Below are 14,965 nucleotides of genomic sequence, written 5' to 3'. Positions count from 1 at the left end.
GTCTTACTAGGTGCTAAACCGCAGGCCCAAACCCATATCTACTGGGTGTTAATCTTATGTGGGCATGAAGCCCTCAAGGTCCCAAGAGGAGTTCCTAAGACCAGAGCCAATAGTAAGAGCTTAAGTTCTGGTCACTCAGATGGTTTGATGATGGCTAAAGTGTGCATAAAAAGGGAAGACAGAGCTGTTTGCTTAGGGCTGTCACTCTTGGTGGTCCACTGATGTGGAGACTCTGGACAGCTGTATTTAAGAGCCCTCCAGCTTGTAAACCCAGATGTTCAGACTTTGTTAAATTCTGGTAACTATGAATTGAGATTTGAATCAGACAAGGTCTGTCTGTTGATGTTTGCAATTTGTTTGTGTTTGCTCTGAAGTTCAGGGTGCTGGCTTTTTCCCCTGAACTAGGTGAATGATATTTGCATGCTGGATTAAAGCAAGATTGTAAGTAAGTAAAGTAAGTTAACCCCTTAATGTTGCTTTCCTTAGTAAAGCAGATCAAAAGAACCTGGGCTTGCACAGCGTTCTGAGTTGGATGTTGTTAGTTTTACACCCCCACAGCAGCTCCTGGCCAAATTATTGAAACACCAACCTGCCCTCCCTTCCATCACCTTCCCCCCCCCACCTTCCTCTTCTATTTTCCACTAGGACAAGACAGATTTCTATACTCCATTGCTTGCATATCTTATTCCCAGTTGCATGCAAAAACAATTTTTACATCCATTTTTAAAACTTTGAGTTCCAAATTCTCTCCCTCCTTCCTGTTATTATTGTTCATTTGCTTCAGTTGTGTCCAACTCTTTGTGACCCCATTTGGTTTTTTTTTTTGGCAAAGATACTGGAGTGTTTGCCATTTCCTTCTCCAGCTTCCCTCCTTCCCTCCCACTCACCCTCATTAAGAAGGCAAACATAGAGGTTATACATATTCAGTCTTGCAAAACACTTCCATAATAGTCATATTTTGAAAGACTAACTATATTTCCCTCTATCTTATCCCACCCCCCCATTTATTCCATTCTCTCCTTTGACCCTTTCCCTCCTCAAAAGTGTTTGCTTCTGATTACCCTCTCCCCAAGTCTGCCCTCCCTTCTATCACCTTCCCATCTCTTATCCCTTTCACCCCCTACTTTCCTGTATGGGAAGACAGATTTCCATATGCAATTGGGCATGTATTATTCCTTCCTTAAGCCAAATCAATGAGAATAAAGTTCACTCATTCCCTCTCACCTCCCCACTCTTCCCCTCCACTGTAAAACTTTTATCTTTCCCTTTTATTGTAAGATAATTTACCCCATTCTACCTTTCCCTTTCTCCTTACCCCAGTACTTTCCTCTCTCACCCCTTAATTTCATTTTTTAGATATCATCTCTTCATATTCCACTCACCCTGTGCCCTCTGTCTATATAGGAAGACATAGATATAGATATAGATGTCTATATTTCTATATCTTCATCTATCTATCTATCTATCTATCTATCTATCTATCTATCTATCTATCTATCTATCTTCCCTCCAACTACCCTAATACTGGGAAAAGTTTCATGAGTTACAAATATCATCTTTCCATGTAGGAGTGTAAACAGTTCAACTTTAATAAGTCCCTTACGATTTCTCTTTCCTGTTCACCTTTTAATGCTTCTCTTGATTCTTGTATTTCAAAGTCCATTTTTCCCCTGAAGATTCTTGCTTTTAATCCTAGCTCCTTTGACCTCTGGAATATCGTATTCTCTTAATATAGAAGCTGCTAAATCTTGTGTTATCCTGACTGTGGTTTCACAATACTTGAATTGTTTCTTTATGGATGATTGCAATATTTTCTCCTTGACCTGGGAACTCTGGGATTTGGTTTTCCTTTTGGGATCTCTTTCAGGAGGTGATCAGTGGATTCTTTCCATTTCTATTTTCCCCTCTGGTTCTAGAATATCAGGTAATTTTCCTTGATAATTTCTTGAAAGATGATGTCCAGGCTCTTTTTTTTTGGTCATGGCTTTCAGGTAGTCTAATAATTTTCAAATTATCTCTCTTGGATCTATTTTCCAGGTCAGTTGTTTTTCCAATGAGACATTTCACACTGTCTTCTATTTTTTGATTCTTTTGGTTTTGTTTTATAATTTCTTGATTTCTCATAGAGTCATTAGCTTCAATTTGCTCCATTCTAATTTTTAAGGAATTATTTCCTTCAGTGAGCTTTTGTACCTCTTTTTCCATTTGGCCAATTCTACTTTTTCAGACATTCTTCTCCTCATTGGCTTTTTGGACCTCTTTTGCCATTCTGACTGATTATTCTAAAACATGCCACATTCTACCTCCCATCTCACTTTCTTTATACTATTGTTCCTAGAATTTATTCACTCCTCACAGAATTGCTTTCATCTTTTAAGATGACAATCAAGTACTATATTTTAGATGAATCCTTTTCTGATTTCTCCTTTTTGCACTCAAACTACTAATCCCTGACTAATATTTATTTGTTGGTTATTCTTATTATTCTTGTTCTCTGTATAGTCATGTACAGTGGGATTGAAACTATATCATTTGTCTCTGGTGCCTTGATGAATTACTTTTTTTTTCACTGACTCAATCAGAACTGAATGAGAACAGGGTCTGTACACCTCTTTAAATCAAACAAAGTCAATGTATAAGAGACTGGGTCACACTCCAAACACTTTATATAAAAGTGAAAAATTATGTCAGAGTGAGAGAAGAGATTCAAAACAATTGAATTCATCAGGCTGAAGGAAGCATGGAGTAAAAGAAGTATTGAGTTGTGGTATAGAAGGGAGATATCTGAGAGAAGCCTTGGCTTTATGAGCATTACAGAGAGGAGGGTTCAGGACGAGGAAATCCCAAGAAAATGTTGATTCTTCCCCGAACTTTTCTTCCTGATGCCTGTCTACCTGCAGACACTATAATATATTTTGCTGTTTTGTTACCCAAATGATTCCAGTTAACTGAATTCTGCCCGATATAAAGAGGCCAGGGGCTAACTAGAGATGTATACAAATGTAAGTTTAGTCAGAGAACCCAACCCTTACCTAAGTGTTAGGAATTTTTTCTAACTGGTGTTCCAGAGCAAATGTGACTGAAATCAGAACTTTTCATCTAAAAAAATCTCCCTAAAATAGAAGAGACAGAAACCAAGAAGCTCTAAAAGGGTTATTTTTATTATGATCTAGGCTTACTTAAAGTGAGCGGATTAGTGTAGATGTTACATTTATATGAGGATTTGTTGCATTCCCCATTAAAACTTAAGCTCTTGTGATTAAAAATTTTATTCTTTGTACTTATATCTCCAGAACTCAGAACAATACCTGGCACATAGAACTTTATCAATGCTTGTTGATTGACTGCATAATTGAAAACTGTTTCAATTTTTAAATTGCAAAGATTATATTTGCTAATATAGTCCAGTTTGAAAAAAGTAATGTGCCTTTTTATTCACAGTAGTCATAGGATGGGAAATTAGAATACTCTGTATACAAGATAGTGCCTTCCTCCCTGGCTTGTGAGAATAAAATAAAATATTTGTAAAGTGCTTCATAAAACTTAAAGTGCAATAGCAATATTATTATTGTGTTTGTTACTTTTGTTATTGTTATTATAGTTACATCACTTACTTGTCCTAAACTTATTTATAATATACATATTTAACATTAATATTTATTATATTTGTTTAATGGGAATCTTGAGATAATTTCTTTAAAACCTCCTAGAATCACAGAATCTCAGGGTTTGAATGTGCTTCAAAAGACACACACTCTAAGTCTTATAGCTAATTAGGAATTCCCTATAAAACATTACTGACAAGTGCTCATCAAGTCTAAACTTGGAGACCTTGAGTAATAAGTATTGTCTCCGAAGACTGCATAGAGCAGTGGTTAATTTGTGCTGAACTTGTTTTCAAGAAGAATGGGTCAACCTCACAACTATCAGATTGGCTATTATGACGGAAAAGGAAAATGATAAACGTTGGAGTAGATGTGGGAAAAATTGGAACAATAATGCATTGTTGGTACAGTTGTGAACCGATCCAAACATTCTAGAGCAATTTGGAACTATGCACAAAGGGCTACAAAAATGTGCATACCTTTTGATCCAGCAGTACCACTTCTAGGTCTGTATCTCAAAGAGCTCACAAAAAGGGGAAAGGATGTACACATACAAACATATTTATAGTTGTTCTTTTTTGTGGCAGCAAAGAACTGGAAATTGAGGGGATGCCTATCAATTGGGGAATGGCTAAACAAGTTGTGGTATATCAATGTAATGGAATAGTATTGTCCTATAAGAAACAATGAGCAGGATGATTTCGGAAAAACCTGGAAAGATTTAGATGAACTGATTCTGACTGAAGTGAGTAGAACAAGGAGAACAGTGTACACAGTAAGAACAACATTGTGCCATGATCAACTATGATAGACTTGGCTATTCTCAAAAATACAATGAATCAAGCCAATTCCAAAAGACTCATGAAGCAAAATGCTATCCACATCCAGAGAAAGAACTATGGAGTCTGAATGCAAATCAAGAATATTTTCACTTTTTTGTGTTTTTTCTTTCTTGTGGTTTTTCCATTTCGTTTGGATACTTCTTTCACAACATGACTAATGTGGAAATATATTTAACAGGACCATACATGTAAAACCTATATCAGATTGCTTGCTGTCTTGGGGAGGGGAGAGGGTACACTGGGGATCCTTAAAGAGTTTGGCCTTTGTTTCCTTTGATTAATTCAGTGTCTTTGATTGAGTCTTACTAGGTGCTAAGCCCGAGGCCCAAACCCCTATCTGTTAGGTGCTAAACTTATGTGGGTGTGAATTGGTAACTAAGGTAGGGCTCGAGGTGGGGGCCAATGAAGAGAAGTGCTAACACTAGAGCCAATGGAAGGACCCTAAGTTCTGGTCACTCAGATGACGTTTGATGACATCTGAAACTGTATAAAAAGAGAAGACAGAGCCTTTTGCTCAAGGCTCTCACTCCTGGAGGTGCGGGACTCTGGGCAGCCACTGTAAGGGCCTTCCCGCTGAACTCAGATGTTGATGGTTTTCTTGGAAACTATGAATTGTATTTGGTTTGTCTATTGATGTTTGTAATTTGTTTGTATCTTCTCTGAAGTTCAGCGTGCTGGCTTTTTCCCCAGAACTTAGTGAATGATATTTGTATTGGGGATTAAAGTAAGATTGTTAACCCCTTAACGTTACTTTCCTTAGTAAAGCAGATCAAAAGAATCTGGGCTTGCAGCATTCTGTGCGCTGGCTGTTGTTGGTTTTACACTCCCACAGCAGCTGCTAGCCGGACTGTTGAAACAGAGGGAAAGGAGAAAAATTGGGAATTCAAAATCTTACAAAAATGAATGTTGAAAACAATCTTCATAATTCTTAAATTATCCCTCCTGTGCCACAATTACACATTGTGCCAAATCACACAAGACCTAGCAGCAGAGACAGTAAAGCACTGTAGGTCTTGAAACACTACATATTGAAGAGCAAAAGAACTAGAGTTCCCACAGAAAATACCATACCCAGCATTGTTAAGCACAATTCTGAATAAAAAAATGGTCATTTGATCAACTCTCAGACTTAAAAAAACAAACTCAAAAAACAAAACTCTGAACTTAATAGAAGATTTGACATACAAGAGCCAAGAGGAACATAAGGTACATACCAAAGACTGATTACAAGGGATTAAAAATGGACAGAACATTTAACTTTTATATATGTAAAATATAAAATGTATGTCTAAGATTGCCATTAACAACTGGGTAGTTTGTTTTTTTTTTTTTTCCAAATGTAATTTTTTTTTCTTTTATTTATTTATTTGTTTATTTAACATATTTAGTTTTCAGCATTGATTTTCACAACAGTTTGAATTACAAATTTTCTCCCCATTTCTACCCTCCCGCCCCCCACTCCAAGATGGCATATATTCTGGTTGCCCTGTTACCCAGTCAGCCCTCCGCTCTATCACCCCCATCCCCTCTCATCCCCTTTTCCCTTCCTTTCTTGTAGGGCAAGATAAATTTCTACGCCCCATTGCCTGTGTATCTTATTTTTTAGTTGCATGCAAAAATTTTTTTTTGTTTTTGAACATCTGTTTTTAAAACTTTGAGTTCCAAATTCTCTCCCCTCTTCCCTTCCCACCCACCCTCCCTAAGAAGTCGAGCAATTCAACCTAGGCCACGCATGTATCATTATGTATAACCCTTCCACAATACTCATGTTGTGGAAGGCTAACTACATTTTGCTCCTTCCCAACCCATCCCGCTTTATTGAATTTTCTCCCTTGACCCTGTCCCCTTTCCAAAGTGTTTGTTTTGATTACCTCCACCCCATCTGCCCTCCCCTCCATCATCCCCCCCCCCCTTTTATTTTTATTTTTTATCTTCCTCCCTCTTCTTTCCTGTGGGGTAAGATACCCAACTGAGTATGTATGGTATTCCCTCCTCAGGCCGAATCTGATGAGAGCAAGGTTCAGTCATTCCCCCCTCACCTGCCCTCTCCCCTCCTCCCACAGACCTGCTTCCTCTTGCCACCTTTATGCGAGATAATCCACCCCATTCTATCTCTCCCTATCTCCCTCTCTCAGTATGTTGCTCTCTCATCCCTTAATTTCATTTTATTTCTTTTACATATCTTCCCTTCATCTTCAACTCACCCTGTGTCTGTTCTCTCTCTTTTACATATATATATATATACATATATATGTATATACATATATAAAAGCACACATATATATATACTTACATAAACATGCATACATATACACATAGATACATACATACATACACATTCACCTATATATATACATAAACATATATATATGCATATTCCCTTCAATTACCCTAATACTGAGGTCTCATGAATCATACACATCATCTTTCCATGTAGGAATGTAAACAAAACAGTTCAACTTTAGTAAGTCCCTTGCAATTTCCGTTTCTTGATTACCTTTTCATGCTTCTCTTGATTCTTGTGTTTCAAAGTCAAATTTTCTATTCAGTTCTGGTCTTTTCACTGAGAAAGCTTGAAAGTCCTCTATTTTATTGAAAATCCATATTTTGCCTTGGAACATGATACTCAGTTTTGCTGGGTAGGTGATTCTAGGTTTTAATCCTAGCTCCATTGACCTCCGGAATATCGCATTCCAAGCCCTTCAATCTCTTAATGTAGAAGCTGCCAGATCTTGGGTTATTCTGATTGTGTTTCGACAATACTAAAATTGTTTCTTTCTGGCTGCTTGCAGTATTTTCTCCTTGATCTGGGAGCTCTGGAATTTGGCAACAATATTCCTAGGAGATTTCTTTTTGGGATCTATTTGAGGAGGTGATCGATGGATTCTTTCAATTTCTATTTTGCCCTGTGGCTCTAGAATAGCAAGGCAGTTCTCCTTGATAATTTCTTGAAAGATGGTATCTAGGCTCTTTTTTTTGATCATGGCTTTCAGGTAGTCCAATAATTTTTAAATTATCTCTCCTGGATCTATTTTCCAGGTCAGTGGTTTTTCCAATAAGATATTTCACATTGTCTTCCATTTTTTCATTCCTTTGGTTCTGTTTTATAATATCTTGATTTCTCATCAAGTCACTAGCTTCCACTTGCTCCAATCTGAATTTTAAAGTACTATTTTCTTCAGTGGTCTTTTGGACCTCCTTTTCCATTTGGCTAATTCTGCCTTTCAAGGCATTCTTCTCCTCATTGGCTTTTTGGAGCTCTTTTGCCATTTGAGTTAGTCTGTTTTTTAATGTGTTGTTTTCTTCAGTGTATTTTTCAGTATTTTTTTGGGTCTCCTTTAGCAAGTCATTGACTTGTTTTTCATGGTTTTCTCGCGTCCTTCTCATTTCTCTTCCCAATTTTTCCTCTACTTCTCTAACTTGCTTTTCCAACTCCTTTTTGAGCTCTTCCATGGCCTGGGACCAGTTCCTGTTTTTCTTGGAGGTTTCTGTTGTAGGCTCTTTGACTTTATTATAATTTCTTCTGTCTGTATGTTTTGGTCTTCTTTGTCAGCAAAGAAAGAATGCAAAGTCTGAGACTGAATCTGAGTGCGTTTTCGCTGCCTGGCCATATTCCCAGCCAACTAACTTGACCCTTGAGTTTTTCAGTGGGGTACAACTGCTTGTAGATTACAGAGTTCTATGTTCCACGTTTGGGGGGGAGGTGCCAGCTCTGCCACACCAGCACTGCTCCTTCCCCAACCCCCAACCGGAACTGGGCTTAGATCTTCAGCAGGCTGTGCACCCCTGCTCTGATCTGCCACTTAATTCCTCCCACCAGGTGGGCCTAGAGCCGGAAGTAACAACAGCTGTAGCTGCCCCACCTCAGCAGCAGGGGTAAGGGGGAAAAAGAACAAACTAAAAAGTGCACAGCAGAGAGCAAAAGAAAACTTACAAAGAAGATGGACAGCTCTTAACACAACATGTAGTATTTATCATACAGCTTTCTTGAAATGAAAATTTATTGCTACATATTTTGAATTCTCTCATATCCTGCTGTGCACAACATGCTTTTTTCTTTTCTTACTTTATATTTAAGTTTCAATGTTTAAATTTATGATATGTTTCTTTTTCTTTATTCTGCATTTGAGTTCTGATGTTTGAGTGTAAAATTTGAGTGAGGAAAAAATACTATCTTTACATGTAATTGGAAAAAATAAAATACCATTAAGTGCAAAAAAAACAATGTGTCAGAATGGAAATACACTTTAGACATTTACTAACAAATCACTCAATCTCAATGAGCTTCAGTTTCTTCAATCAGAAAATGGGAGGTGCTAATAATAAATTTTAAAGTGCTACACAAGTGTTATCATTATCTTTGGATAGTTCTAATTGTTAGGAAGCTGTTATGGATCAGGATTATTTGTAGTAATAGGAAAGCTCAGGCTAACATTCCAGCCTACTTTGACAACACTAGTTAGGATTGTTAATCAAAGAAATTATGGAACAGACCTGTGACAACCTGAATTAATTTTGCCCTCAGTTCTTTCCTCAGCTGTCAATCCAGCACTCTCCTTTCTTACCCATTTTTACCTTATGGTGAACAAGTTCAACTTCTCTGAAATTCCTTGCCCCCTTATTCTATCACTAATCTTGTCCTGCAGACCCTCAGTGTTGGATTATATCCACTGTCTGCTGCTTTCATTCCTATTCGTAGGCTGCTGGATGTACTGGAGAAATATGACAAAACTGTGCCAACTACATCCGCTACAAATTTATGTTACAGAATATTAACTGGACTTCTATTGCAATAAGCCAATCTTTTTTACAGTCCCCTAATTGATTCAATATCCCATTTACCACAAATACTCTTTCAAATCTTTTCATCTCTCCTCACATCTCTGAACAAAATTGAGCCCATTTGCTCTGAACTCCCTTTTTATCTTCTCCTCCTCAACTTACTTAGACATCTAACTTCACTATGTCCTCCTTCAACCCTGTGAAGGTGGGGTCTCCTCTCCTTGCTAAGGCAAATCTCTCTACATACATGGGATCACATTCCATGACATCTTCTCCAGTAGATTCTCTCTCTATCAACCTCACTCTTTCATTTGTCTTCAATATCTCTGTTTACTGGATGCTTTCCTACAGCCTACAAATATGCCCACATCTCTTGTAGCCACCATCCTATTCTCCCCTTTTCATTGTTAAGTAGCTTGAAGTAGCTATTATAGTCAGTGTCTCTATTTCCTTTCTCTCACTCTTTTCTTAACCCTCTTTAGTCTGCTTTCGGATCTCATTATTCACCAGAAATTACTCTCTCCAAAGTTACCAATTATCCAATTGCTAAAACTAATGGCCTTTTCTCAATACTCATCTTTTTTGAACTCTGTGCAATGCTGGACACTTTGATCATCCTCTTCTCTTTGATTTTCTCTAGTTTTTCATGACACTCTTGTTTTCCTCCTACCTGTCCGACTACTCATTCTCAATCTACTTTGATGGATATTCATCCAGGTCATGCTAACAAATCACAGAAGGTCTTAGGCCCTCTTTTTTCCCTCTAATTCATTCCTTCTATTTCATCTGATAATCTCTTTGGTTCTTAAGGATTCAATTATCATCCTATTCAGATGATTCTCAGTTCTATTTATCCAGTGTAATATCTCTCTTAGCATCTGGTCTTGTATCTCTAAATGCCTGCTGACAACCTTGCATTAGATTTTCCATAGGTATCTTAAACTTACATGGCCCAAACAGCTCATTATCTTTTTCTCCAAATACTCCTCTCTAACTTACTTACTCTCAAGGATACCACCATTCTATTCACCTAGATTTGCAAACTAGGTGTCATCCTTGACTCTTTCTTCTCTCTCACCATCCATATTCCAGTTGCCAAGTCCTGTCACTGCAACATCTCATTATAAGCCCCTTTTTCTCCTCTGACATTGCTACCACATTAGTACAGGCTCTGATCATCTCTTGTATGGACTACTGAAATAGCCTGCTGTTTGGTCTACTTGCCACTTGCCTCTCTCCCTGAAGTGGGAGAGAGTGGTCTGAAGTGGAACAGCTTCTATTCTGCTATCAAAATGATCTTCCTGAACTGCAGATCTGACCATGTCATCGCCCTATTAAATAAACCCTAGTGGCTTCCTATCAAATATAAAATCCTCTGCCTGGTTTTTGAAGACCTTCATAACCTCACCACTTCTTATCTTTCTAGTCTTCTCACACTTTGCTCCCCTCCATGCACTCTGAGGTCCTGTTTATGTTGACCTCCTTGCTTTTCCTTTTATAAGAGACATCTATTTTTGTTGGGTGTCTCCTATTCCTAGAATGCTCTTCCTCCTTGTCTTTACTTTCTGGTTTCCTTCAAGTCTCAGCTTAAGCCCCATCTTCTGTAAGAAGCCCTTCCCAGTCCTCCTTAATGTTAGTGCCTACCCTCTGTCATTACTTTATGCCATTTGTGCATAGATTTGATAAGCATGCCATCTACATCTTCATTGAAGCTATCAATAACCTATGTTTAATTCAGTTTTTAAATGTAAATAAAAACTTTATTAAGACTTTGTACAGTCTGAAATTATAATAATGCTTAATTAGATAGGAATAATCATATTTATACTACAGACACATGAATATCTAACAAATAAAATAAACTCAAATGGCAATTAATGATTCCTATAAGATCAATGAAATTATAATTATATTTTAAAAGCCTAAGAGAACAATAGGTAATTGTGTGACACAGATCAGGATGGTCAATTGGAAATTAATTTTTAAAAACATGCTGATTTCTATATACTACTATTACTACTACTACTCCTACTACTCCTCCTACTCCTCCTATGTCTACTCTTCCTATTCCTACTAATTGCTATTATATAATGATTCTTAGTTCCACTCTTATCTTTATAGAGTTTAAGAAATTTAGCTTGATAAATAAGTTACTTTAGATTTTTATTAGTATTTTCTTTTTTAAGTATAAAAGAAAGAAGATAAAGATTATGTGAGAAGATACCACATGCCTATTCTCTTTAGTGTGTCTGGGAAAGCATACAATCTTATCAAAGAGATAATTAGGATAAAAACCAAAAAAGGCACAAACAAGCATACCAATTTGACTTTTTCCTTCAGAGACTTTTGAAAGCTAGAAAAGAAGATTGCAGGCTCAAATGTTAGGCCAACTAGAACCATGGGCTGGGGTGCCCCTTGGATAGGAATAAGAACTGGATTTATGATTGATACAGGGAACTTTAAGATAAAAAAAAACTCCTATCAATTCAGTTTGACACTTTCTCTGGAGCTGCCTACAGCACTAATAGATTAAATGACTTAGCACAGAGTAGATACTTCAAAAACGTCTACTGCTTGAGTGACTGACTTGCCTGGGGTCACACATCCTGTATTAATTTGGCATCAAGGTCACCTCTCTATAAATTGTGCCATGCTGCCTATAGCTGAAATACTCTAGTTGACTAGTTAAAAAAATTTGGAGAGAAGAAAGGAAAAAAATGTTCTGGAAAACTTTTTCCCTGATGCAAATGGAAATCTATCTTTGATGCAATGAATAAAGAAGAACTGTCCTAATTTTGTCTTGTGGGAAAAGGCAAGAAGTTATGAATTGACTAAAAACCTTTGTTTCTTCTCTGTATTATTTTATGAATCTTATGATGTTCTATTTACTGTGAATACCTTCCAAGCCCAAGGCTATTCCCAAAAATTAACCTGAAACTGAAATACTTTTAGGAAAGAAAAATTATAAAGTATCTAAAATGTAAAAATATTTAAAATAATGGACTCATAATTATTCAATGTTTTAATTACACAATCATTTTAACCAAATGATGGTTTAGTAGGATGTTTGGACAGCTTTTGAAACTCAAATATCAAAATTACTCTATAATATGTGCAAATATAACAACATTCAAATTCCAAATTGGAAATTTTATATTTCTTCTTGGGATACTGTCTTCTGAATTCTTTTGCAAAGAAAAAAATGAGTTGATAGTGGTTTCAAAATCTGTGATTTTTGTGAAACAGTAGTTTAATAAACTCTTAGAACTTACACTGTCAACTTTAGAGGAAAAAACTATTTTAAATACCCATTTGAAAAACATCTTACCTCTGGACAAAAAATAATGTCCTAACATTTTTCCAACATATTTCTAAAGGAAATTCTAAGAATCTTTTCTGGACATAGGATGCTATTTAAATTATCTAATGCATTTAAGCTTTATAGCACAAAGATCCTCTGTGGGAAACTCATATTCACTTGCCTGAAAAGAGTGACTTTTGCAGGTATCAGAACAAGTAGTAAACTTGTTGAGTTGCAAGTTACCTGTTCCATGGAAGATTAAATTAACCTGCCATAAGTGAGCATTTATCACCCCCATTTTAGACTACCTCTTTGTGGAAACTGTGTTTTTCCTTTGATAAGGAAGTAATCCAAATTTTATTGCTTTTTAACAACACATGGACTTTAAGAAATCCATATTGTCTGCTATCCAGAGTTTGCTATAAAATATCAAATTAGTTTCTAAAATACATATATTTTAAAGATATTCCTGAAAAAAGAATGATTCCATTTATTTCAAGTTTAAATTCATTCTTTGTAGAGTTTATGTATGTCACTGTAAAAACTATACATGATGACATTATTGCAGTACTGAGTTTAAAACAGATTACTTAAAATAATCTTTTATACTTAGAGACACAAGTAAGTGTTTCTTGAGAACACACAATTTCCTGACTATACATTTCACTATTTTTGGCCCAGATTTTCTAGTTAAGAGATTAAGTATTCTATCAAGAAATCAATTTGAGTAGAATTGCTTTCAAAATGCTTTAAGGTGAGATGTACAATACTTTACTCCACAGAATGCTTTGTGGGTGGCTAATTTAGCTAGAGGGATTACTTAATAATTTTTTCCTTTGTAAATATGTCCTCTGTTGTAGAAACTGAAGTCTAGATATGGATGAATGACATTTCCATTTGCAGCATATCTAATTCTAATCCTTGGTGAAGTAAAAAATATTGATGTGGTAACACAAGTTTTCACTAGTTCTCCACCACACTTGCAGTTCTATCAGTCACTAGTGAAACAAAGGATGTTGTCATACATTTTCCACTTATTAATTCTACTTAGCCCCCCAATTAGGTTTGGCTGCTGTCTGACAAAATATCATATGGGGCAGTTTCTGACTCAAAGGGCTTGTTTCCATAGATGAGAATCTAGATTACGACATAACTTGATAATTAAATTCTAAATAAATTAAACAGTGTTGTATTTTATTTGGAGAAGAGTATATTCCTTTTTAGAATAATCTTAACTATTGGTCAATACATATATGGGAAAGAAAGCTAAGTTTGAGCATTTATTTGCCAATAGTAATATAGCCCACTCCATATAAAACTAAGAACCAAATGCTTCATTTTGAAGGCTTTATTAGTTATGCAGATACTCTGCGGACATGTTTTGAATCATATTTTGGGTAGAGGAATATAGGAAGTGAATACCTGAAGAATGCTATCTGACATGAAGAATACAAAAACCAGAATTATGAGAACCAAGTCAAAAAGAGAAATTATAATAATCTGTTTTAGAAATGCTATATTTCAGAGAATAGGAAACTACAGAACTATAGAAACTATAGAAAAAGCTTTAAAAATTTAATAAAAGCTTAACAAGCTACCATGATTTCTCTGAGACTTCGGCCAATAATAAAAATTAATTTTAGGAGTAGTGTACCTAAATCACTCAATAACTAGTACTAAGCACAAATGCCTGATATACCATAGGCTCTTAATACATGTTCATTGACTTTGACTCTGACAATTGCCCTTTTGTTGGCTTTTGAAAGAATTTATATTTGTAGACACAACCCCTAGAATATATCATTATGTAAGAAAAATACTCCTTGTAGAAGTTTTCTAGGTTAGAGTAACAGGTAGTATAAATATTCTCATTATCATTTTCCAATATGTGAGCAAATGTTTGAATTCATTGTAAAAACTCATTTTAAAACTGATTACATTGTGGAAGTGAAAATCTAAACTTCTAGGCATGATTATCTATCATGGCATATTGCTCACTTACCCTCTTCTGTTCCTTTACATACTCCATCAGTTCTTCTCTTGTTTTTCTCACAGCTTCTTCCACAGCCCTTTCACTTCGCTTCTGCTCCTCTGCTATTGCTGCCTTGAGTATTTCCTGTGGGGAATTCATCCATCCATCCATCAATCAAGAAGCATTTATTACACTCCTAATATATTCCAGGTGCTAGGGATAGAAATATAAGAATCATTGCCCTCAAAGAGCTTCCACTCTGATGGGGGAGACATGTATATAAATAAGTATGAATAGGATATGTACAAAAATGTTAGAGATCATTTCTGGAGTGAGGTATTAGGAGCTGGGGGTAGGGTGGATAACAAAGGCTTTATGTAGAAGATGATGTTTGAACTGAGTCTTGAAGGGAAAAAAAGATTCTAAAAGGTGCTGATTAGAAGGGAGTACATCCTAGGCATGA

The 14,965-nt window shown here is 36.1% G+C and overlaps 1 protein-coding gene across 2 annotated transcripts in view; it reads right to left on the bottom strand.

Moving 5' to 3' along the window:
• CCDC91 (coiled-coil domain containing 91) overlaps positions 1-14,965 on the bottom strand; it is a 543,117-nt gene that overhangs the window by 92,182 nt on the left and 435,970 nt on the right. For both annotated transcript variants that reach the window (XM_036759376.1, XM_036759375.1), the window contains exon 13: positions 14,533-14,646. In XM_036759376.1, the coding sequence (XP_036615271.1) occupies positions 14,533-14,646 (114 nt within the window). The remainder of the gene's footprint in view (positions 1-14,532; positions 14,647-14,965) is intronic.

This window comes from Trichosurus vulpecula, chromosome 5 (genome assembly GCF_011100635.1).
Source record: "Trichosurus vulpecula isolate mTriVul1 chromosome 5, mTriVul1.pri, whole genome shotgun sequence".
Taxonomy (NCBI): Eukaryota; Metazoa; Chordata; class Mammalia; order Diprotodontia; family Phalangeridae; genus Trichosurus; species Trichosurus vulpecula.
The sequence above is the reverse complement of the archived record's forward strand: the minus strand, read 5'-3'. Positions and strand labels throughout refer to the sequence as shown.